Source organism: Haliotis rufescens, unplaced genomic scaffold (assembly GCF_023055435.1).
Source record: "Haliotis rufescens isolate VD_foot unplaced genomic scaffold, xgHalRufe1.0.p SCAF_16, whole genome shotgun sequence".
NCBI classification, from domain to species: domain Eukaryota; kingdom Metazoa; phylum Mollusca; class Gastropoda; order Lepetellida; family Haliotidae; genus Haliotis; species Haliotis rufescens.
Window position 1 is genome coordinate 4,633,837 of NW_025963846.1, and position 27,063 is coordinate 4,660,899.

The window sequence follows — 27,063 nt, forward strand, 5'->3', positions numbered from 1 at the left end:
AGTGTTCTACTGAATCAGGTTCTACTGAATCATCATGCTTCTACTCATGTTGGTATTCTAACCAACATCCAGCCCTCCACCTCATCCCGATGTGTATCGATGATGTCCCAACCACCTACCCGAGTCCCCTAGGATCCAGCCCTCCACCTCATCCCGATGTGTATCGATGATGTCACAACCACCTACCGAGGCGCCAGCATCCAGCCCTCCACCTCATCCCGAGGTGTATCGATGATGTCACAACCACTTACCCAGTCCCCCGGCATCCAGCCCTCCACCTCATCCCGAGGTGTATCGATGATGTCACAACCACCTACCGAGTCCCCCGGCATCCAGCCCTCCACCTCATCCCGAGGTGTATCGATGATTTCACAACCACCTACCTTGTCCCCTGGCATGCAGCCCTCCACCTCATCCCGATCTGTATCGATGATGTCACAACCACCTACTCAGTCCCCAGCATCCAACCCTCCACCTCATCCCGAGGTGTATCGATGATGTCACAACCACCTACTCGGCCCCCAGCATCCAGCCCTCCACCTCATCCCGAGGTGTATCGATGATGTCACAACCACCTACCGAGTCCCCCAGCATCCAGCCCTCCACCTCATCCCGATGTGTATCGATGATGTCACAACCACCTACTCAGTCCCCGGCATCCAGCCCTCCACCTCATCCCGAGGTGTATCGATGATGTCACAACCACCTACTCAGTCCCCTTCATCCTGCCCTCCACCTCATCCCGAGGTGTATCGATGATGTCACAACCACCTACTCAGTCCTCGGCATCCAGCCCTCCACCTCATCCCGATCTGTATCGATGATGTCACAACCACCTACCCAGTCCTCGGCATCCTGCCCTCCACCTCATCCCGAGGTGTATCGATGATGTCACAACCACCTACTCAGTCCCCGGCATCCAGCCCTCCACCTCATCCCAATCTGTATCGATGATGTCACAACCACCTACTCAGTCCCCTTCATCCTGCCCTCCACCTCATCCCGATGTGTATCGATGTCACAATCTACCCAGTCCCCCGGCATCCAGCCCTCCACCTCATCCCGATGTGTATCGATGATGTCACAAACACCTTCTCAGTCCCCCAGCATCCAGCCCTCCACCTCATCCCGATGTGTATCGATGATGTCACAAACACCTACCCAGTCCCCCAGCATCCAGCCCTCCACCTCATCCTGATATGTATCGATGGTGTCACAACCACCTACCCGGTCCCCCGGCATCCAGCCCTCCACCTCATCCTGATATGTATCGATGGTGTCACAACCACCTACCCGGTCCCCCGGCATCCAGCCCTCCACCTCATCCTGATATGTATCGATGATGTCACAACCACCTACCCAGTCCCCCGGCATCCAGCCCTCCACCTCATCCCGAGGTGTATTGATGATGTCACAACCACTTACCGAGTCCCCCGGCATCCAGCCCTCCACCTCATCCCGATGTGTATCGATGATGTCACAACACTCCATTAGCCACTCCTTCTTCAGTCTGCTGGCTCCATTTTTACTCGATGTCTGCACATGCTTCAGGAATGTTTCCATGGTTACAGGCATACGCTTCCGCAAACCAGGAATATCCAGCAGTCGGAAATTCCCATATCTGTTGAAGGAAAAATCAAGTTTGATTATCATGAAAATCACCAAAAAACGGGAAATCCTTAACACCTTCATACATCATGCAAAAAATATACTATTTTCCTTCAGGCATACTTTGTTTGCTATAATATTATTTAACACAGTTGCTTTGCAAGGAAATTGATGGAAGGGTTGTCAGATGAATGTTTGTATGGATGACCTCTTCCTTACACTCCAACTGTTCTTTAGCATGTCTCAGTGCAACCCAGATGAATTGCAAGAAGTTACCCTGAAAATTTGTTGGACACAGCAAAGAAATTTGTATCCATAATAGTTTTCATGTCTTTAGACTTACCTGAAATCTTTTCGAACAGACTTACAGTGTGAAGAAAAGGTGTAGTATGTTCCTACAAACTTAATCTTTTTGGAAATAGCATAGTATTTTCCTACAGACTTATTTTGAGTGCAAATAGTGTAGTATTTTCCTACAGACTTATTTTATGTCCAAATAGTGTAGTATCTTCCTACAGACATACTTGTTACCCTATAGAATTATTTTGCATGTAATTGGCATTCTAGTTTTCTATAGACTTTGCTTGAAAATAGTATAATATTTTCCTGTATACTTACTTTCTGTGGAAATAGTATAGTATTTTCCTGCGTATTTACTTTGAGCGAAAATGGCATAGGACTTGCCTGTATATGTTCTGTGGAAATAGTATAATATGTTCCTGTATACTTACTTTGTGTGGAAATGGTAGAGAAATTTTCCTATGTACTGACTTTGTGTTGAAATGGTAGAGTATTTTCCCATATACTTACTTTGTGCGGAAACGGTATAGTATTTTCCCATATACTTACTTTGTGTGGAAATGGTAGAGTATTTTCCCATATACTTACTTTGTGTGGAAATGGTATAGTATTTTCCCATATACTTACTTTGTGTGGAAATGGTATAGCATTTTCCCATATACTTACTTTGTGCGGAAACGGTATAGTATTTTCCCATATACTTACTTTGTGTGGAAATGGTATAGTATTTTCCAATATACTTACTTTGTGTGGAAATGGTATAGCAATTTCCAATATACTTACTTTGTGTGGAAATGGTATAGTATTTTCCCATTTTCTTACTTTGTGTGGAAATGGTAGAGTATTTTCCCATATACTTACTTTGTGTGGAAATGGTAAAGTATTTTCCCATATACTTACTTTGTGTGGAAAAGGTATAGTATTTTCCAATATACTTACTTTGTGTGGAAATGGTATAGCAATTTCCAATATACTTACTTTGTGTGGAAATGGTATAGTATTTTCCCATATACTTACTTTGTGTGGAAATGGTATAGTATTTTCCAATAAACTTACTTTGTGTGGAAATGGTATAGCAATTTCCAATATACTTACTTTGTGTGGAAATGGTATAGTATTTTCCCATTTTCTTACTTTGTGTGGAAATGGTAGAGTATTTTCCCATATACTTACTTTGTGTGGAAAAGGTAGAGTATTTTCCCATATACTTACTTTGTGTGGAAATGGTATAGTATTTTCCCATTTTCTTACTTTGTGTGGAAATGGTAGAGTATTTTCCCATATACTTACTTTGTGTGGAAAAGGTAGAGTATTTTCCCATATACTTACTTTGTGTGGAAATGGTATAGTATTTTCCCATTTTCTTACTTTGTGTGGAAATGGTAGAGTATTTTCCCATATACTTACTTTGTGTGGAAAAGGTAGAGTATTTTCCCATATACTTACTTTGTGTGGAAATGGTATAGTATTTTCCCATTTTCTTACTTTGTGTGGAAATGGTAGAGTATTTTCCCATATACTTACTTTGTGTGGAAAAGGTAGAGTATTTTCCCATATACTTACTTTGTGTGGAAATGGTATAGTATTTTCCCATTTTCTTACTTTGTGTGGAAATGGTAAAGTATTTTCCTCATGACTGGATGTGTGATGTAGAGTTCATTGCACATGAAGTCTCTCATGGAATTCACTGTATCGTGCCAGGGAAACCCGTCTCTCCCGGCCAGATTGGAAGGCTGGAAGGGTGACAGATGCATTCACAGATATGCCCAGTAAAGTCCATTATCATGACATAAAAGTTACAATCTCATTAAAATCAGATCTTAGTCTTATCTACTGCTAAACAAAGATCTGAAGACATCCCATTACGGGTCACGTCAGAACGACCTTTCGCAAACTTTGACCGACGAATGAAATGACTGACAAGATATCGACATAAGCCAATCAGAAGGCAGCTTTTTCGAGCTTTACGACACTAGTTTCAAACTGGCGACTACGCTTCGAAACATATTTTGACGTTTTTTCGATTAAAAAAATTAAAACTGATAAGAAGAACATTCTGGAAAGGCTTATAGATTGCCTAGATTGTATGGATATAATCTTAAACCCCGAAACTGTCGTTCTGAATACTCTGTGTTTAATATTTCGTGGTTGCATGATTAGAAAACACATTCCGTGTGTCACTTTCATGATCTGCTAAGCAACGCTCTGATTGGTTGGATGAAGGGTCGTTCTAACGTGACCCGTAATGGGATGTCTTCAGATCTATGTTCAGCTTTAGCGAGAACCAAGATCTGATTTTAATGAGATTGTGAGAGTTCCGCCACAGAAAACATTAGAACTGGTTCCATGAGGCAATGATTTATTATTCTCATAATGTGCTCTCACAAGTTGAGACCTGGGAACTTAAAGTATTTCCAAATTGTATGCTTAATATAAAACTTACACACCTGCAAAAAAACGTCATTTAAAATGCACTGTATTCAGTGTTTGTCAATATTCTAAATGAGGATATCCTAAGAAATAAGCTTAAGAATTGTGTTACCATGCAGAATGTGTGGATGGACATAACAGTACACTACCTTGGCAGGCATGGGCACCCCCAGTCTCTCTTGTTCTGTAGGGTCAATGAGTACATAGTCCAGGATGGCTTTCCTCACTGCCAGCCGGTACTCCTTGTCCATCTCCTGCACACAGAAACACAGCACAAGCTACACGGATTGTCCCTTGTGTCAACGAAGTGGAAATTGTCCAGATCCTGTGTAATTTGGGGCTATCCAAACTCACTCACTCACACAAGGTTATCGGGTGAGTTCTCTGCAGCACTTTTCATACCACATTGAAATATGAAACATGTCACAATGGAGGAAATCAAGAGCATCATGTGGCTGACCGTGACGTACCTCGGTTCTTACAAAGTACCGTATTAGACATAATAAGTGCCCGGGCGCTCTAAAAATTAGAAATGAGGGTCTCTTATTGGAATATTATTTTGGTGAAAAAAAAGAGAGTTGAAAGATCGTAAATTTCATGGTTTATGCTGACAGCCTAACATGTTTAAATATACAGGACAGATATATTTTTCAAGATTTTAATTGCCCATAATTAAAGGTGCATATAATACACGAGTGTGTATTATACACGAATAAATAAGTCTTGCGAACACTGATCAATCAGAAGGAGTGCTAATTGGGATTGTTCACTAGCCAATATATTAGCAAATATCACCGTGGGCGCTTATTAGAGCGGGGCGTTTATTACGTCGAATACGGTACACCTCCAGCTGACATTTTGCCCTGCATACGTCTCTGTACATAACTGTATGATTGGAGATGACTTTAGTTACTAACTGTTTGATTGGATTTCTAGAAGTTAGTGAGTAAACAAATACACATGCAACCTTATGGAAAACAACTTCTAGTTTATTGTATTCAGCGACTTTTTGATGTTGATCCTTACACCATCACGCCAGCTTGACAATGTTGCAAGTGAGTGAGTATGGTTTTACGCTGTTTTTAGCAATATTCCAGCAATATCACAACGGGGGACACCAAAATTGCATGGGCTCTCACATTGTACCCAGACAATGTTGTAAGAATCTACAATGAAACATCTCTATCTGCAATAAACCACTAGTTGTTATCCATAAAGTTGTATATTTTCTGACTTTAGTTGTGACAATGTTGAGATGACTTTAGTTGTGACAATGTGGAGATGACTTTAGTTATGACAATGTGGAGATGACTTTAGTTGTGACAATGTGGCTTTAGTTATGACAATGTGGAGATGGCTTTAGTTGTGACAATGTGGCTTTAGTTATGACAATGTGGAGATGACTTTAGTTGTGACAATGTGGAGATGGCTTTAGTTGTGACAATGTGGAGATGGCTTTAGTTGTGACAATGTGGAGATGGCTTTAGTTATGACAATGTGGAGATGGCTTTAGTTGTGACAATGTGGCTTTAGTTATGACAATGTGGAGATGGCTTTAGTTATGACAATGTGGAGATGGCTTTAGTTGTGACAATGTGGAGATGGCTTTAGTTATGACAATGTGGAGATGGCTTTAGTTGTGACAATGTGAAGATGACTTTAGTTATGACAATGTGGAGATGACTTTAGTTGTGACAATGTGGAGATGACTTTAGTTATGACAATGTGGAGATGACTTTAGTTGTGACAATGTGGAGATGACTTTAGTTATGACAATGTGGAGATGGCTTTAGTTATGACAATGTGGAGATGACTTTAGTTGTGACAATGTGGAGATGGCTTTAGTTGTGACAATGTGGAGATGACTTTAGTTGTGACAATGTGGAGATGACTTTAGTTATGACAATGTTGAGATGGCTTTAGTTATGACAATGTGGAGATGGCTTTAGTTATGACAATGTGGAGATGGCTTTAGTTATGACAATGTGGAGATGGCTTTAGTTATGACAATGTGGAGATGACTTTAGTTATGACAATGTGGAGATGACTTTAGTTATGACAATGTGGAGATGGCTTTAGTTGTGACAATGTGGCTTTAGTTATGACAATGTGGAGATGGCTTTAGTTGTGACAATGTGGCTTTAGTTATGACAATGTGGAGATGGCTTTAGTTGTGACAATGTGGAGATGGCTTTAGTTGTGACAATGTGGAGATGGCTTTAGTTGTGACAATGTGGCTTTAGTTATGACAATGTGGAGATGGCTTTAGTTATGACAATGTGGAGATGGCTTTAGTTGTGACAATGTGGAGATGACTTTAGTTATGACAATGTGGAGATGGCTTTAGTTATGACAATGTGGAGATGGCTTTAGTTATGACAATGTGGAGATGGCTTTAGTTATGACAATGTGGAGATGGCTTTAGTTATGACAATGTGGAGATGGCTTTAGTTATGACAATGTGGAGATGACTTTAGTTATGACAATGTGGAGATGGCTTTAGTTGTGACAATGTGGCTTTAGTTATGACAATGTGGAGATGGCTTTAGTTGTGACAATGTGGCTTTAGTTATGACAATGTGGAGATGGCTTTAGTTGTGACAATGTGGAGATGGCTTTAGTTATGACAATGTGGAGATGGCTTTAGTTGTGACAATGTGAAGATGACTTTAGTTATGACAATGTGGAGATGACTTTAGTTGTGACAATGTGGAGATGACTTTAGTTATGACAATGTGGAGATGACTTTAGTTGTGACAATGTGGAGATGACTTTAGTTATGACAATGTGGAGATGGCTTTAGTTATGACAATGTGGAGATGACTTTAGTTGTGACAATGTGGAGATGGCTTTAGTTGTGACAATGTGGAGATGACTTTAGTTGTGACAATGTGGAGATGACTTTAGTTATGACAATGTTGAGATGGCTTTAGTTATGACAATGTGGAGATGGCTTTAGTTATGACAATGTGGAGATGGCTTTAGTTATGACAATGTGGAGATGGCTTTAGTTATGACAATGTGGAGATGGCTTTAGTTATGACAATGTGGAGATGACTTTAGTTATGACAATGTGGAGATGGCTTTAGTTGTGACAATGTGGCTTTAGTTATGACAATGTGGAGATGGCTTTAGTTGTGACAATGTGGCTTTAGTTATGACAATGTGGAGATGGCTTTAGTTGTGACAATGTGGAGATGGCTTTAGTTGTGACAATGTGGAGATGGCTTTAGTTGTGACAATGTGGCTTTAGTTATGACAATGTGGAGATGGCTTTAGTTATGACAATGTGGAGATGGCTTTAGTTGTGACAATGTGGAGATGACTTTAGTTATGACAATGTGGAGATGGCTTTAGTTATGACAATGTGGAGATGGCTTTAGTTATGACAATGTGGAGATGGCTTTAGTTATGACAATGTGGAGATGGCTTTAGTTATGACAATGTGGAGATGGCTTTAGTTATGACAATGTGGAGATGACTTTAGTTATGACAATGTGGAGATGGCTTTAGTTGTGACAATGTGGCTTTAGTTATGACAATGTGGAGATGGCTTTAGTTGTGACAATGTGGCTTTAGTTATGACAATGTGGAGATGGCTTTAGTTGTGACAATGTGGAGATGGCTTTAGTTATGACAATGTGGAGATGGCTTTAGTTGTGACAATGTGGCTTTAGTTATGACAATGTGGAGATGGCTTTAGTTGTGACAATGTGGAGATGGCTTTAGTTGTGACAATGTGGAGATGGCTTTAGTTATGACAATGTGGAGATGGCTTTAGTTGTGACAATGTGGCTTTAGTTATGACAATGTGGAGATGGCTTTAGTTGTGACAATGTGGAGATGGCTTTAGTTGTGACAATGTGGAGATGGCTTTAGTTATGACAATGTGGAGATGACTTTAGTTGCGACAATGTTGAGATGACTTTAGTTATGACAATGTGGAGATGACTTTAGTTGTGACAATGTGGCTTTAGTTATGACAATGTGGAGATGGCTTTAGTTGTGACAATGTGGCTTTAGTTATGACAATGTGGAGATGACTTTAGTTATGACAATGTGGAGATGACTTTAGTTATGACAATGTGGAGATGGCTTTAGTTGTGACAATGTGGCTTTAGTTATGACAATGTGGAGATGACTTTAGTTATGACAATGTGGAGATGACTTTAGTTATGACAATGTGGAGATGGCTTTAGTTGTGACAATGTGGCTTTAGTTATGACAATGTGGAGATGGCTTTAGTTATGACAATGTGGAGATGGCTTTAGTTATGACAATGTGGAGATGACTTTAGTTGCGACAATGTTGAGATGACTTTAGTTATGACAATGTGGAGATGACTTTAGTTGTGACAATGTGGCTTTAGTTATGACAATGTGGAGATGGCTTTAGTTGTGACAATGTGGCTTTAGTTATGACAATGTGGAGATGACTTTAGTTGTGACAATGTGGCTTTAGTTATGACAATGTGGAGATGACTTTAGTTATGACAATGTGGAGATGGCTTTAGTTGTGACAATGTGGCTTTAGTTATGACAATGTGGAGATGGCTTTAGTTGTGACAATGTGGCTTTAGTTATGACAATGTGGAGATGGCTTTAGTTGTGACAATGTGGAGATGGCTTTAGTTGTGACAATGTGGAGATGGCTTTAGTTATGACAATGTGGAGATGTCTTTAGTTGTGACAATGTGGCTTTAGTTATGACAATGTGGAGATGGCTTTAGTTGTGACAATGTGGAGATGGCTTTAGTTGTGACAATGTGGAGATGGCTTTAGTTATGACAATGTGGAGATGTCTTTAGTTGTGACAATGTGGCTTTAGTTATGACAATGTGGAGATGGCTTTAGTTGTGACAATGTGGAGATGGCTTTAGTTGTGACAATGTGAAGATGACTTTAGTTATGACAATGTTGAGATGACTTTAGTTGTGACAATGTGGAGATGACTTTAGTTATGACAATGTTGAGATGACTTTAGTTATGACAATGTGGAGATGGCTTTAGTTATGACAATGTGGAGATGACTTTAGTTGTGGCAATGTGAAGATGACAACACTGTGGCGCTCACCTGTCTGAACTCCCGTGTGGCTGCAGGTAGGTCTGTCCTTAGTTTCTGGGGCACAAAGTGGTACACTCCGTCCATGGTGGACTGTGTGATTGGACCCACCATGGTGGGCTCGATGGCTTTCTCGATCAGTTGGTAGTACCTGACCACACACAAACATGCATTTCACATACCATGTACAAACTGCTTCCAATTAATGTGATGGACCTGGATGGATGGTTTTGTCAATAAACATATGTATACACACAAATGTACAAGCAACAGGGCATGGAGTCATCCCATAGATGACATCCTGACCCTGTCAGTATAGCAGGGTGTGGAGTCATCCCACAAATGACATCCTGACCCTGTCAGTATAGCAGGGCATGGAGTCATCCCACAGATGACATCCTTACCTTGTCAGTATAGCAGGGCTTGGAGTCATCCCACAAATGACATCCTGACCCTGTCAGTATAGCAGGGCGTGGAGTCATCCCACAGATGACATCCTTACCTTGTCAGTATAGCAGGGCTTGGAGTCATCCCACAAATGACATCCTGACCCTGTCAGTATAGCAGGGCATGGAGTCATCCCACAGATTACATCCTTACCTTGTCAGTATAGCAGGGCTTGGAGTCATCCCACAAATGACATCCTTACCTTGTCAGTATAGCAGGGCGTGGAGTCACCCTACAGATGACATCCTTACCTTGTCAGTATAACAGGGCTTGGAGTCATCCCACAGATGAAATCCATACCTTGTCAGTATAGCAGGGCTTGGAGTCATCCCACAGATGAAATCCATACCTTGTCAGTATAGCAGGGCTTGGAGTCATCCCACAGATGACATCCTTACCTTGTCAGTGTAGCAGGGCTTGGAGCCATCCCACAGATGACATCCTTACCCTGTCATTGTAGCAGGGCGTGGAGTCATCCTACAGATGACATCCTTACCTTGTCAGTATAGCAGGGCATGGAGTCATCCCACAGATGACATCCTTACCTTGTCAGTATAGCAGGGCTTGGAGTCATCCCACAAATGACATCCTTACCTTGTCAGTATAGCAGGGCATGGAGTCATCCCACAGATGACATCCTTACCTTGTCAGTGTAGCAGGGCTTGGAGTCATCCCACAAATGACATCCTTACCTTGTCAGTATAGCAGGGCATGGAGTCATCCCACAGATGAAATACATACCTTGTCAGTGTAGCAGGGCTTGGAGTCATCCTACAGATGACATCCTTACATTGTCAGTATAGCAGGGCATGGAGTCATCCCAAAGATGAAATACATACCTTGTCAGTGTAGCAGGGCTTGGAGTCATCCTACAGATGACATCCTTACATTGTCAGTATAGCAGGGCGTGGAGTCATCCCACAGATGACATCCTTGCCTTGTCACCTTACTGACGCTTTTAACCTCTTTGGTCATGTGGACAATGCCTGACCAGGAATCAGAAGGCTCATGGTTCGAATCCCATCATAGGACTCAGAAATGTTATGCCTGCTGTGACAGCTGTGATGGCTGTCACACAAAATCTGTCCCATAACGATTCCATAGCCAAGTATGTTGCAAGTAAACACATCTTGGCATCGAGCTGATAGAAATAGCATGGAATGGTTGATTGTGTGTTATCATACCCAAAATGCATGGATTATTGCTCTGGCTACCACTAGTTTCCTTTGTTATAATAAAACAAGGCAGGCCACTGTGAATAGTTTGAATATTGCTTGCGGCTGTGTTAGACTAACTTAACTGACCAAAGATGTTCTGGAACTGCAATACTATGCAGGGGATGAGCTCCAATCGTAGGGAGGGCATTAGAACATGTAGGGTCCTTGTACCACATGTTTATTTGAAAGTGTTACATATGGGTGCTGGTTGGCTGGTGAGTGTGGCATGCTTTAAGAATGTAAATACCAACAGGATACTGACTCAAGACACCTGATCTGGCGTGTCATACACCCTGACAATGAGGATCAGTGCTTACCTTCTTGACTGACAGTTTACCTGACTCAGCTAATATTTGCAGGATCAGGTGATATAGCTATGATGGGCTATAGAAAACTATCTAGATGCTCATTCATGTGATGTTGAATGTGCCTTAAGAACTGTATTGTCATTACATCATAATTTTGGAGGAAATGCCAGAGTGATGCAGGTCTTAGATATTTACACTAACATTGGCTTACGACAGTTGTAGTTCTATGATCACCTTGTGGAGTGAGGTTTCCATACAATTATTACCCACTGCTATAAGCATCGTGAACTGCACCAACAATTGTAATCAGGCTGAATCTTGGAATCTCACCGTCCCTCAAAGACATACATGGCATCATGCTGACCTACCTCTTTCTGTCTTCCGGTTCTGGAGTGCTTGGACGACTCAGTCCGTGAGTGGAGTGGAAAAATGGCGGGAATTCCACTTCTAGCACGTCTGCTTCTTCCTGAGTGTGCTCACAAGTAGGTCCCCAGTTCCCACCAAGGTTAAAGCCATTACTACTGAGTGTCCGATCATGATCTACAATTTCAAATTTCAAATTCAATAATCATGGACATACTCTGTCATGTCTTGTGGGTAGCTTGTTGAAAGTGTCTTGTTTGTTAAAAGTGTCCAGTGACTGGCTTGTTGAAAGTGTCTTCTAAAATGTAAGTGTCCAATGATTGGCTTGTTGAAAGTGTCTTGTGTGTTGAAAGTGTCAAGTGACTGGCTTGTTGAAAGTGTTTTGTTTGTTGTAAGTGTCCAGTGATTAGCTTGTTGAAAGTGTCTTGTTTGTTGTAAGTGTCCTGTGACTGGCTTGTTGAAAGTGTTTTGTTTGTTGTAAGTGTCCAGTGATTAGCTTGTTGAAAGTGTCTTGTTTGTTGTAAGTGTCCTGTGACTGGCTTGTTGAAAGTGTCTTGTTTGTTGTAAGTGTCCAGTGATAAGCTTGTTGAAAGTGTTTTGTTTGTTGTAAGTGTCCAGTGATAAGCTTGTTGAAAGTGTTTTGTTTGTTGTAAGTGTCCAGTGATAAGCTTGTTGAAAGTGTCTTGTGTGTTGTAAGTGTCCTGTGACTGGCTTGTTGAAAGTGTCTTGTTTGTTGTAAGTGTCCTGTGACTGGCTTGTTGAAAGTGTCTTGTTTGTTGTAAGTGTCCAGTGATAAGCTTGTTGAAAGTGTTTTGTTTGTTGTAAGTGTCCAGTGATAAGCTTGTTGAAAGTGTTTTGTTTGTTGTAAGTGTCCAGTGATAAGCTTGTTGAAAGTGTCTTGTGTGTTGTAAGTGTCCTGTGACTGGCTTGTTGAAAGTGTCTTGTTTGTTGTAAGTGTCCTGTGACTGGCTTGTTGAAAGTGTCTTGTTTGTTGTAAGTGTCCAGTGATAAGCTTGTTGAAAGTGTTTTGTTTGTTGTAAGTGTCCAGTGATAAGCTTGTTGAAAGTGTTTTGTTTGTTGTAAGTGTCCAGTGACTGGCTTGTTGAAAGTGTTTTGTTTGTTGTAAGTGTCCAGTGATAAGCTTGTTGAAAGTGTCTTGTGTGTTGTAAGTGTCCAGTGACTGGCTTGTTGAAAGTGTCTTGTCTGTTGTAAGTGTCCAGTGACTGGCTTGTTGAAAGTGTCTTGTTTGTTGTAAGTGTCTAGTGACTGGCTTGTTGAAAGTGTCTTGTTTGTTGTAAGTGTCAAGTGACTGGCTTGTTGAAAGTGTCTTGTTTGTTGTAAGTGTCCTGTGACTGGCTTGTTGAAAGTGTCTTGTGTGTTGAAAGTGTCCAGTGACTGGCTTGTTGAAAGTGTCTTGTTTGTTGTAAGTGTCTAGTGACTGGCTTGTTGAAAGTGTCTTGTGTGTTGTAAGTGTCCAGTGACTGGCTTGTTGAATGTGTCTTGTGTGTTGAAAGTGTCTCACCTTCTGCCAGTGTCTCTGGCACCGTGGGCATGTCATGGATGTACACGGATGGCGGACGACCACTGTCCACACTTCCCTCAAAGCTAATGGAGCTGTGTCTGGGGCTGATGGCACATGGATGCTGATTGGCTGTGTCCAGGTCAGGTGACGACTCATCAGCAGCCACAGTCTGGCTTTGATCTGTTGACCCTTGTAGTTAGATATAGGTTACAGTTAGAGGTAATTGCATACAAGGTATTAAGCTAGGGAACTAGAAACTAACAAACAAAGGAATAACAAACACACAATACATAAGATGTATCAGTTGTAAATACTCATTCTATTCTAAACCTTGACTCAGCCTTGTCTGCCTATGATTATTCCAGAGCAGAAAAGGCCCCTAGTACCCCATGATTCTCTCCATGACAATTCCAGAGCAGAAAACGCCCCCAGTACCCCATGCTTGTCTCCCCAGGTCAATTCCAGGGCAGAAAAGCCCCCTAGTACCCCATGATTTTCTCTCCATGACGATTCCAGGGCAGAAAAGGCCCCTAGTACCCCATGATTCTCTCCATGATGATTCCAGAGCAGAAAAGGCCCCTAGTACCCCATGATTCTCTCCATGATGATTCCAGAGCAGAAAAGGCCCCTAGTACCCCATGGTTTTCTCTCCATGGTGATTCCATAGCAGAAAAGGCCCCTAGTACAAAGAGGGAATCCAGGATTTGAAAAAAATGGTGGAGTCCACCGTTAGCATGTAAGGTGTCTGAAAAAAGGGGTGTGTGAACCCCTACATCCCCAATCTGGATCCGCCAGTGCTAGTACCCCTTGCTTGCCCTGAAAGTGGACTAAAGTAGGATACAGAGGCTGTAATGTGTGATCTTGCTGATTGTGTACCATCGCACCCCAAGTTGTGGATGGTTGCTCTTGCTATCAACCCCTGTTTTGCATGACCCAGATTCAAACAATACATGCTGTGATATAACAGGAATATAAAGATGCCGCTTAAACTTAAAATGTTTCTATGTGTCAATGCAGATTAGATGCAATCTGTAATTTCTTGTGAACCATGGCAGAATGTTTTCTGGAAGTCCTGTACCAGATAATTTGTCTGTCAGTTAATTCTGGCACTAACTTTTGTACCAGGGGGACTTTCATGCACAGTTTTGGACAGAAGTACAAGATAATTATATGAATTAAGTTCAGTTTCAAAACACACAGATTATTTAAAACAAACTGTGTGGTTCAATAAATTTGAAATTGTTTTGTTAAACTAGTGAATGCTTACCAGTCCAACTATCAATAAACATTGAAAACATTCTTTTCAAAATTGTATTTATGCTATGAGTATCACATTATAATAGAAAAATCGATGTGCCCCTTTTGCACATAATCTTCACATTTGTGAGAGTGATCACCTTCATATCCATGTCATATACACCGAGCCGTCAGATATAAGCCTTTGTTTACAGAAACCTATCTCAAGTTGAAACAAATCAATACAGCAATACACCCCACATAAAAAGGATATGTTTGAACAAAAGTTTTCTTGTCAAGTAATTGATTTTTATGATTTGGTGAGCGCTTTGTTGTCTCACGGCAGATCAAATTATACCGTTGTGTAAACTGTGATCTCGACTGACGGAGGGATTTTGTCCTGCGCCATGGTAGCAGAGAGTTTGGCATGATAGTGTTGACTCTAGCCAAGAGACACTACTCATCTAGGGTGAACTGGCAGTTTAATCAGGGTATCTCTTCTGGCAATGTACCCTAGGGCAGAACGTGTCCCCCACCCAATACTGATCTCAATTGCTGGTGATTGTACAACCACGCAGGAGAACTAGTGGGGGGACAAGTCAGGGAGACCAGGGTGACCATTTAGCAGGACTGATGGGGGACCACTTGGTGGGACTGATGGAGGACCATTTGGTGGTACTGTGGCGGACCACTTGGTGGGACTGATGGAGGACCACTCGGACTGGTGGAGGACCACTTGGTGGGACTGATGGAGGACCACTTGGTGGACTGATGGATGACCACTTGGTAGACTGATGGAGGACCACTTGGTGGGACTGAGGGAGGACCATTTGGTGGGACTGAGGGAGGACCATTTGGTGGTACTGTGGCGGACCACTTGGTGGGACTGATGGAGGACCACTTGGTGGGACCGATGGAGGACCACTCGGACTGGTGGAGGACCACTTGGTGGGACTGATGGAGGACCACTTGGTGGACTGATGGACGACCACTTGGAAGACTGATGGAGGACCACTTGGTGGGACTGAGGGAGGACCATTTGGTGGGACTGAGGGAGGACCATTTGTTGGTACTGTGGCGGACCACTTGGTGGGACTGATGGAGGACCACTTGGTGGGACTGATGGAGGACCACTTGGTGGGACTGATGGAGGACCACTTGGTGGGATTGATGGAGGACCACTCGGTGGACTGATGGAGGACCACTCGGTGGGACTGATGGAGGACCACTCGGTGGGACTGATGGAGGACCACTTGGTGGACTGATGGAGGACCACTTGGTGGACTGATGGAGGACCACTTGGTGGGACTGATGGAGGACCACTCGGTGGGACTGATGGAGGACCACTTGGTGGACTGATGGAGGACCACTTGGTGGGATTGATGGAGGACCACTCGGTGGGACTGATGGAGGACCACTCTGTGGGACTGATGGAGGACCACTTGGTGGGACTGATGGAGGACCACTCGGTGGGACTGATGGAGGACCACTCGGTGGGACTGATGGAGGACCACTCGGTGGGACTGATGGAGGACCACTCGGTGGGACTGATGGAGGACCACTTGGTGGGATGGAGGACCACTTGGTGGGACTGGTGGAGGACCACTCGGTGGGACTGATGGAGGACCACTCGGTGGGACTGATGGAGGACCACTCAGGAAGACTGAGGAAAGCCACTTGGTGGGACTGAGGGAGGACCACTTGGTGGGACTGGTGGAGGACCATTTGGTGGGACTGATGGAGGACCACTTGGTGGGACTGATGCAGGACCACTCAGGAAGACTGAGGAAGGCCACTTTGAATCAAACATAGGAATAAAAACATGTCTAAAGATTATTCCTGACAACATTGGAGTACTCTCATATTCTCATATTTCAATATTGTACAAGAGTACACGCTTACAATGAACTGAAGGACATAACGAACTGTTTTTTTGTCCTGGGCTATTTGCTGTATATATGCAGTAGATATGCTTAAAATGAACTACGGTTAACACAAACTAAAACTAATGGATTATGGCCTTGCTTACTGATTCTCAGCTAGGCTACTGCTGATTGACACTAAGTGAATGGACTACAAGTATTGACAATGATGGTTTGTTTTTGGCTCCCTAGGCCAGCCTATCGGGCATCAGCAGGTGTCAGGTCGCTTGTCTTGCTTGCTCACAGTGTTTTGAGAAATAGCCTTTCTTCAATACCCAGTTAACAGTGAGTTGATAAAAAAACATTCACATCAATATTGTCAGTCCCATTCATTGCCAATTAGAGTGAGTGAGTGAGTGAGTTTGGTTTAACGCCGCTTTAAACAGTATTCCAGTTATATCGCGGCGTGTCAGCTTAATGTGTGAGGAAAGCCCGAAGTGATGCAGGTCACAGACTTTTACCACTTCGGTGAAACCCATGGGCACGGGTATGGTGCTGACAAACCTAGAAACATAATCGGGGCGAACCGGGATTCGAACCCATAATCATAGATTTCTGGTGTGCCCAAGGGCCGCAACTCTGCACAGCGAATCGCGGCGCCTTAGACGACTGCCCCCTGCCAATTAGAAAAGCCTGACCAATTGAAGAAATGGTCCCTCTCAAATGCTCTATATGTTGTGTATTTTCTTGCATCATTTCCATGACCTTACTCTGAAAGCCATAGTGTCATTGAGCTAGACTGAAAGTAGTTCTGTAATAGAGCAATACTTCACATGAGTGAAATATCAAGTTCACATTTGGAGATAAATTTAGTATTTTATCTCGAAATACCTAATAATTATTTATTGCTGCAACTTCTTCTACTCACCATTCTGCATACTCCCGATGTAATCCACTTCACTTGGGGCAACAGCGGAAAAACCATTGATAGGTGGCAACAGTGTCTGACCTTTGAACTCTTTGTGGTTAGTGGTGGGAAGACGATCAGTTTGGCAGCCATCTTGGTGAATGTTGTAGGGAGGCAAACTAACATCGAGAAGGCCAGCTGAACTGAATTGAAAAATTGTTGCTAATGAATTTCAAAACCAAAACATCTTTAAGTGGCATTTTAGAAGCCGTAGCATCAATGAAGTGGTGGCCTATTAATTTCAACTTCTTTGTTCTTTCTATGTGTAGCAGGGCGTGGAGTCGTCCCACATGCAGATGACATCCTTACCTTGTCAGCTTGCTGACGAGGTTAACCTCTTTGGTCATGTGGACAAGGCGTCCGACCTCGGATCAGAAGGTCCGTGGTTCGAATCCAATCACGGGACTCGAAAATTTTATGGCCGCTACATTGGTGCCCAACGTGGGGCTGAGCGCGTTCATATTAAATTTGAGCAAAATAAGCCTCAGCACACTACTATGCAGCCGGGACGTGCCTTCTGTTGATGGGGGAGTATGTAGCAGGGCGTGGAGTCGTCCCACAGATGACATCCTTACCTTGTCAGCTTGCTGACGGAGGTTAACCCCTTTGGTCATGTGGACAAGGCGTCCGACCTCGGATCAGAAGGTCCGTGGTTCGAATTCCATCATGGGACTCGGACATTTTATGGCCGCTACATTGGCGCCCAACGTGGGGCTGAGCACGTTCATATTAAATTTGAGCAAAATAAGCCTCAGCACACTACTATGCAGCCCGGGATGTGCCTTCTGTTGATGGGGGAGTATGTAGCAGGGCGTGGAGTCATCCCACAGATGACATCCTTACCTTGTCAGCTTGCTGACGGAGGTTAACCCCTTTGGTCATGTGGACAAGGCGTCCGACCTCGGATCAGAAGGTCCGTGATTCGAATTCCATCATGGGACTCAGACATTTTATGGCCACTACATATGCAAATTTTTAAGTTTCAGGGCAGGTGTTAGAACTTTTTTATCAAGTAACACCTGTCACGAAACGACAAAATTCATGTGAGAACTCAGTCTCTTTCAGAACCAAACTGAATTCAGTATCATATCCTGTAATATGATTTGCACTTGAACACACAATTAGGATAATTATTTATTTTTGTTAATTCGAATTGAATATTGAGCCCAGCATTTTGAGAAGAGTGAGTGATTGAGCTCAATTCCACAATGAACAGTACCTGGTATTTCAGTTACAACACAGCACATCAGTGAGTGAGTGAGTTTTATTTTACGCCGCTTTTAGCAATATTCCAGCAATATCACAGCGGGGGACACAAGAAATGGGCTTCACTCATTGTACCCATGTCGGGAATCGAACCAGGATTTTCGGCTTGACGCGTGAACGCTTTAACCACTAGGCTCCCCGACCCCCCTCACAGCACATCAGCTTGATGTGAGAGGCAAGCCTGATGTGATTGAGATCTGCCCATGTAAAACCACTTTTCTAAAACCTTCAGGCAGGGGTATGCTGCTGACAAACCAAGGGACATAATCAGTGTGGACCAGGAATCAAACACAGAACTGATGATCAATCATCTGTTTGTCATACTCACTGTCTCCGGTACTCTATTCCATTGACTTCCTCTGGACATGGAGATTTACGGACAGCTGGTTTCCGTGGTGATAAAAAATATGTTTCCTCTACAGAATAAGCTGAAAAGTATATGTTCAAAATTTTAGGATGTTTGGAGATTTATAGTACGGCAGATGGTTTAGAATATGCAAAGAAGTATCATGACAATTCTGCCTGTGATGGGATACCTACATTACCCACACACTAGGGGAATTAACATGTACAACAAACATAACATATTCCACTCAACATTTGGTTGGGTATATGGAGATAGGGACTCATCAACAGCAAGCAAGCAAGCAAGCTCTTCACAGTATTAAAGAAGTTGTTATCCATAAAAATTGTGTCTATCTTGTCATCTGTCAACTTCTAAGTAATGCCTATCAAACAAAATAGCAAGCATGTATGTACTACTGTAAATCATAAAATTAATGTGCGCATTAAAAAAGTGAGCTTTAATAAAGTGATACATTTTTATCTGGAGTTTATTGTCATGTCAGGTTCACTGACATCCTGGAAGAAGGACAATCATAACAAGCTCCCAATAAACAATGTACCGTATTCGACGTAATAAACGCCCAGGGCGCTCTCAAAATTAGAAATAGGGGGCTCTTATTGGAATATAATTTTGGTGAGAAAAACAGAATTGAAAGATAAATTTCATGGTTTATGCTGACAGCCTGAAATGTTTTTGTACGACAGATATATTTTTCCAGAATTTAATTGCCCATAATTAAGGGTGCATTTAACACACGAGTGCGTATTATACGAGAATATATAAGTCTGGTGTACATTGGGATGTAAGGGGTGCTAATTGGGATTGTTCACTAGCCAATATCTTTGCAAATGTCGTCGTGGGCGCTTATTAGAGCGGGGCGCTTATTACGTCGAGTTGAAAGATCGTAAATTTCATGGTTTATGCTGACAGCTCGAAATGATACAAAAGAAAAGTATGTGCATATTAAACATGACAGATATATTTTCCAGAATTTAATTGCCCATAATTAAGGGTGCATATAACACATGAGTGCATATTATACACAAATAAATAAGTCTTGTGTCTTGATCAATCGGAAGGGTGCTAACTTGGATTTCACTAGCCAATATGTTAGCAAATATCGCCGTGGGCGCTTATTAGGGCGGAGCGCGTATTACATCGAATACGGTAGTTGAGCACTGGATTTAGTGCTTCATCACGGAGTTCTGTATTTGTGTCACATGTAGTGAAAATGTCCAGTAGAGTTACAGCAGTCATGGTGAACACAAGACAGTGCTCATGTACGATCAAAGAACTTGTGTAACAACATAGGCAGATCCAGGGTGGGGGTCCAAGGGGTTCGGACCCCCCCCTCCCCCCCTTTTGAAAACCAAATGTAGTAGAGGAAAATTTTGGTATTTTGAAACCCCTCCTTTTTAAAAATGCTGGATCTGCCCTTGTGTAACAATACATAGGACCTTTTACAATCTTTGTCAGTTGATCTGACCTATTTCATTTGAATATGACTTATTTCATTTTTTAATTTCCTGCTTTTAATTTCCAGGCATGAGGAGAAGAGGGAGAAGTTTTTACACTATACCTACTGTAACGGCTTGGTGGGTTTGGTTGGGGCAGAGGGGCAATCAGCAGCTCATTTATAAATTGGGTTTATGGATCTACCATCTACACCACAATAACTATTCCCTTTTCCATGATTAAATAATTTTGGCTCGAGGATACGGTTGGTTGAAAGTTGAGAATTACATTCCACCAGTGACAGATGTTATTTTTTTACGTAGTGTCGCAAAGATATAAGAATATACAATGCATTTTGATACCCTAATTGCAACATGTGTAGCCCTACAAGGCAGATTTAAGCCATTATGCTACAATAAGTAGTGCATGGAACAGAATCACGAAATATAGGTGACGTCACACGAAGTATCGCATTGCCAAATCGAAACAGGTGATTTTGAACGTATCAATCTCATTAAAAACAGATCTTAGTTTTCGCTACCGCTAAACAAAGATCTGAGGACATCCCTTTAAGGTTCACGTCAGAACGACCTTTCGCGAACTTTGACCGATCAATGAAATGACTGACAAGAAATGGACACTAGCCAATCAGAAAGCAGGTTTCTCGAGCTTTACAACACTAGTTTCAAATTGGCGACTACACTTCGAAACATATTTTGATGTACCGGTATTCTCGATTAGAATTTTTAAAACTGATAAAGATAACATTCTGGAATGGCTTACAGATGGCCTATATTGTATGGATATAATCATAAAACCCATAACTGTCGCTCGCAATACCCCATGTTAAATATTTCGAGGTTGCATGATTAGAAACTTTCATGATCTGGTAAGCGACGCTCTGATTGGTTGGATGAAAGGTCGTTCTGACGTGACCCGTAATGGGATGTCCTCAGATCTTTGTTTAGCAATAGGGAGAACTAAGATCTGATTTTAATGAGATTGTGAACGTATTTACATTTTGTTTTTGCACTTTAAACAGTCAGTGAGATCAGTGGTGATATATGTTAATTTATGTAGCAAAAACGTATACGTTCACAGTTGTATGCTGAACTGCATACAACATGTACAATATGACTCATTAATTTCATGGTTTACAGGATTTCAGGATAGGGCTGGGACGGGTAGCTCGGGTAGTCAGGTCGGGTGGGTCCTGAGTAGGACCCAGGTACCAGGACTACCCGGACCCGTGGTTAGTTTTGTGATATATTGTTTTATGACAAAAATTCACTATATAACTACATGGTTACACGACAATTTTAAGTCTCTTATGTTTGCATTTCTTCATGAATATTGTAGACTTAAGACCATTGTTGGTTTAAGGGCACAACAGACGTTCCTTCTGACTTTCATATGTTTGAATAAAGCTAAAACTTCAGTCAACTTCAGTGTATGCATGGCCACATTGTTTTATATGTGTATCTAAATACATTTTGCCAGGGCTACTGTCAAACTATTCCCAATCTCTTGACACCAACAGTGGGTACCCCGGTAGTGTCAGATAATAGGGGTGTGGGTACCCGGGTAGTAAATTTGGACTAGTCCCAGCCCTATTTCAGGAATAACGTATGAGATATGAGGAATTACAGATTATCTTTCCCTAGTAGCAAGTAGGTTATTCTATATATACAACCCAACATCTGACTGGGATATTCAGAGCGTGGGACCTTGAAAGTGTGTGATTGGCTGTTTGGAGATGGTGTCATACAAATAGTATCCCATGTTGCCATGCAACTGGAGCAAGTTCAGTTACTGAGTTAATAAAAGTAAGTACATGGTTCAGGTACACCAGTTGCCATGTCTTCTAGTTACATAACTGTATGAAATAGCCCCGTATCCCTCTCAAACGTTAAGTGGTATATTACTGATAGTGTTGAAAATGTAGTCAAATGTTTTTCCCAATCACAGATTGTGACATGAACTCAGTCATACTACTGATGGAACTGTCAAATATAACCATCTGTGACATCATGAACAATGGATGATGTCATCGTTTATCAGTGCATCTTCCTGAGGCAAGGGAGTTAACTGATTATGTAAGTCCAGTTTACACCCTTGCTGAACTAGGCAGGAATTTCTGGGTTTGATCATAGTGACACCAGTGGATAGTACGAGTTATGTCCCTTCTATGTCCTTCCAACTGACCATTCAGATTCCATCTTTCATATCACTTGCATTCGCTTCAAACAAAATGGCAGCGCCCAATCAAGACAATGTGATCGATAGTCAAGGTCTATATTGTAATGAAATGGGTCTCGCGAAGTGCATCAAATCACTTGAGCAGCTTGATTAAGAACATAAAAAGATTTGCAAAATATCTGTCAATGCCTAGTTTGCAGTACACATGCTTTGCAAATTCTGCAGTCGATCTCAAATTTGAAATCCATGTTGTTTGCGAACAACATGTTAAGTTCTGTGGACGATGCATAGACTCGTTAGTCCAGCCAAAATGTAACTCCGGAATTCTGGCCTAGTTCGGCAAGGGGGGAAACTGGACTTTAATAATTATAGTCAGTTAACGCCCTTGACTCGGGAAGATGTAATTAGTGACAATGCATTACCATTACGACTGCCCGCTTCACAAACGGGAACCATCAGTGTGAACTAGCCAGTCAGCATTTTTAGCAAACATTTATTGCTCAGTGAAAGTAATTGCACAGATATTGCTACCCATATGGCTAATGTGATGTAATAATAGGAAAATCCTTATAAAATTTGCAAAAGACACCCCAGATTGATATGTCAATCATCTGTCTTTTCATAATTCTCAAGCATGGTACCTAGTTTGGTTGTTTCGTAGATGACTGACGCTGTCAGGTGACGGGCGCTGGGGCTGTAGTTGTTGCCGATAGAGTCGCTCACTTTTCGGAAATGCCTTTTCTCTTTGATTGGTGCAGCTTTTGTGAAGGAGCCTCTTTCTAGAATTTTCGGCCGTTCACTGAAGGCAGGCTGTAAACACAATCATAAACGGCATATACAGATTATGTTCAAACAAACATACTTCAACAAAGATCACAATAATAACATGTCTCTTATCAAACGTATGACATTCAGAAACCTTAGACTTAGGTCTATTGTTTTGTATGTATATTCTGGAAATTAATTTAAGGTTCCGACGTTTACTACAATATCTGAAAAACTATTGGACCTACTCCAGTCAAAGTTGGTATGAGATTATTAAACAGTCATACATAACTGGATATTACATTTAAAGACAATCGGTGCATGAATAAAAAATCTGTCTATTTAGCTGTCACTATATTTCATCAACAACCAGACCTGTTCGTCACGGGTGGAACGAGCATTCATTGTAACAGCCATCTGCATAATGCTACCCCTGCGGCACAGGGCCGTATGACACAGTTGAACCAATCAACTCAACCCGTAAGGGTGCACGGGAATCACGCACGCACGGAATACGGTCTTAGCGTTGGGCGTCTCAACATGTGTGATTCCCGTGCACCCTTTTGAGTTGAGTTGATTGGTTCAACTGTGTCATATGGCCCTAATTAAATATACCAACTTTGACTGGAGTAGGTCTGATAGTTTTTCAGATATTGTAGATATTACCTTCCAGACTATACACTGCTATGATGGAATAAATTCCAGTCTATGAAATGTCTGTCTGCTGATTAGAGGGAGGTACATACAAAAGCGTTATTAACCTGTCCCTCTACAATAGGCTTAGGGATGGTGGAGTAGTCTAGTGGTTAAAGCATTCGCTTGTCACGCCGAAGACCTGGTTCGATTCCCTACATGGGTACAATGTGTGAAATCCTTTTCTGGTCTCCCCCGCTGTGATATTGCTGTAATATTTCTACAAGTGGCGTAAAACCATACCCACTCACTCTAATAGGCTTACATAAGTGGTTTATTAACCTGTAAACAGTTAAACCTGTTTATTAAGCAGTAAACCTTGTAATGACTGTAGTAACATACATCTACATACATTTAAAGACATACATACATATACAGAGAGGCTATCACACGAGAGTGTTTGAAGATGGTAAATATCCTGCATAAGGAATAAACATTTTATTTAGCGACCTTTGGCGAACACACAAGCTTGATAACCGCTTTGTCATATAATGTCATTCTTCAATTCTGTGCTCAAAAAAATCTCTTCCCGACTCTAACAAACATAACACTTGAAGTTTTCCTGGAATGTGTGCATTAATATATATTCTGTCAGAAGGTGTGTGATGTGTCAGTCGGACAGTGACAACAGTCAATATAGTTCCAACTGAAACCTGTTTCTTATACAGTGGCGTAACTAAATATGGGCAAAACAACTATTGTCAAATTGTTTCTACTTGCCTTCCGCGGAAATCCATCAGTGTGTCTGCTAGAGTAACTGCCCTTTATCAAAGGGAAGCTACTCTAACCCTAGTCTATGAGATTTGTCAGGTTTGTTTAGAGTCTACCATATTTCGGCTAAATCCAACTGTTTTTACTTGGGGTAATTCTGACTTGATCGCCAAATGACGACACCATTTTTGTTTGTAAACACTGAAGTAGTCCCTACTTGACCTTTAATATTTGCATCTCTATCTGCATATGACCCCAAGGGATATTGTTTTTAACCTTCCCACGATATGATAGTGAGTGAGTTGGGTTTAACGCCGCTTTTAACATTATTCCAGTTATATTACGGTGGGTCAGCTTAATGTGGGAGGAAAGCCTGAAGTGATGCAGGTCTCAGATGTTTACCACTTCGGTGAAACCCACAGCACGGGTATGGTGCTGACAAACCTAGAAACATAATCGGGGCGAACCAGGATTCGAACCCACGACCATAGGTTTCTGGCATGCCCAACGGACGCAACTCTGCACAGCGAATAGCGGCACGTTATATCTATATATATATGTCTTTGATACAATACAGTAAATGAACATGTGGCCTAGGCAGAATGCCGGGGCGGTGATATGTTTGATGATGCTCTCCCCTCAGTCATGTTTGCGGATGTGGAAGGGAGGGGTAATAAAAAACATCTTCAATTCTACTGCAATAGTGTAACAATAGAGTTTTTCACTTTTTACTATCACTATTCTACTGTTTTTCACTACCACTATTCTATTGCAATAGCTGTACTCATATTGCAATACCCAGTAGTATAACAATAGAGTTTTCTCACTTTTTACTATCACCATTCTACTGTAATCACTATCACTATTCTATTGCAATAGTTGTACTCATATTGCAATACCCAGTAGTATAACAATAGAGTTTTTTCACTTTTTATTATCATTATTATACTGTTTTTCACTACCACTATTCCATTGCAATAGTTGTACTCATATTGCAATACCCAGTAGTGTAACAATGGAGTTTTTTTAACTTTTTACTATCACTATTCTATTGCAATAGATGTACCTATATTGCAATATCCGTAGATCAAAACAATTCAATTTCTGTAATGTATAGTCAAATCCACTTACTCCTGGTCTAACTGAATCACAAATTTGTGAAATTGTTCAAACAGTAAACAAGCCATTAATCCACCAGATAAAGTCACTGAGGACAAAAATGAAACATCGTGGAATAAATTAATCACCGATAATAAATCAGAAAACGTAATTAAAATAATCAAAATATCCAGTTTCATTTTAAGCATAATTGACCGAGGTGTTTTTGACATTAGTTATGCATACATTGCATGCCACTAGGCATTAAAAGCCCTGCTCCACCAACCACACCATGGGCACTAACAGTACACACACTGACAGGCAGGACGTACTCAAATAGCACCGAGGCGATCAGGACCTTCAGTCCAACATAAACACGCATGCAGTAGTTCAGAATTAGTTTCCAATGCGATCAACTCTCATTAAAAGGGGAAGTCAGGCAGCTAAATTGTTTACTGTTGTTTGTGGCTGTGATATGGCCTTGATATGTCTGTATTGGCAATCATTAGTCTGTCATTCGATACTCACAGGTATATGGAGCTTGGAGAGGCTCTAGGTGCACTCGGTATCATACCGGTGGGAATCCATTACCAATAGAGTAGTTAAAAGTTACCATGTAATCTATAAAACTTGTTGCTTCACTGTGAAGAATTGCACTGTTACAAGTAAATCCATTTCATAAGATCCAACATTAATGTCCATGTTGGTAGTATTTTGTTATCCGTGCTTTTTTTTTCTCTTTAAGGCCAGACCATTTTTTTCTTGTGTTACAGATCCCTGATTTTCCCCTTAATTTCAAAAAAAAGAAAAAGAAAAAAAAGCAAGAAAAAAAAGCACTTTTTTTAATAAATGGCCAACATCACCAAAATGGCAGTTTCAATGGAAGGGAAGCAACTCTTCCACAATGGTCACTTGCCATCGGCAGGAGTGTAAATAAATTCATTAGATGACTGCTGCATCTCTGGGATTCAAATGACTTTTATACCGGTAACTGAACGTGGCGCCTAGTCGATTCCAGTTGTGGTGTGTGGATCTGTTGTTGTTAGTGCTTCTCCTACGGTTTTGTACAATGTGGACAAAGTGCTTAAGCCCAACGGTCAACAAACAGGTCAGCTTTCTAATTACGAAGATAGCTGGAATGAAGCTGATCGACTGACACAGTTGTGGATTTGTCATTGCCAGTCATTGCCTGTCATGACCACATGGTCA

The 27,063-nt window shown here is 41.7% G+C and overlaps 1 protein-coding gene across 1 annotated transcript in view; it reads right to left on the reverse strand.

The window, feature by feature from the left end:
• LOC124144297 (dynein axonemal heavy chain 3-like) overlaps nucleotides 1-27,063 on the reverse strand; it is a 179,631-nt gene that overhangs the window by 124,449 nt on the left and 28,119 nt on the right. Inside the window, exons 3-11 of the mRNA XM_048396807.1 lie at nucleotides 23,229-23,397; nucleotides 18,916-19,015; nucleotides 17,283-17,464; nucleotides 13,257-13,445; nucleotides 11,740-11,911; nucleotides 9,412-9,550; nucleotides 4,488-4,592; nucleotides 3,511-3,641; nucleotides 1,426-1,621 (exon numbers count right to left, since the gene is read on the reverse strand). Of these exons, the coding sequence (XP_048252764.1) occupies nucleotides 1,426-1,621; nucleotides 3,511-3,641; nucleotides 4,488-4,592; nucleotides 9,412-9,550; nucleotides 11,740-11,911; nucleotides 13,257-13,445; nucleotides 17,283-17,464; nucleotides 18,916-19,015; nucleotides 23,229-23,397 (1,383 nt within the window). The remainder of the gene's footprint in view (nucleotides 1-1,425; nucleotides 1,622-3,510; nucleotides 3,642-4,487; nucleotides 4,593-9,411; nucleotides 9,551-11,739; nucleotides 11,912-13,256; nucleotides 13,446-17,282; nucleotides 17,465-18,915; nucleotides 19,016-23,228; nucleotides 23,398-27,063) is intronic.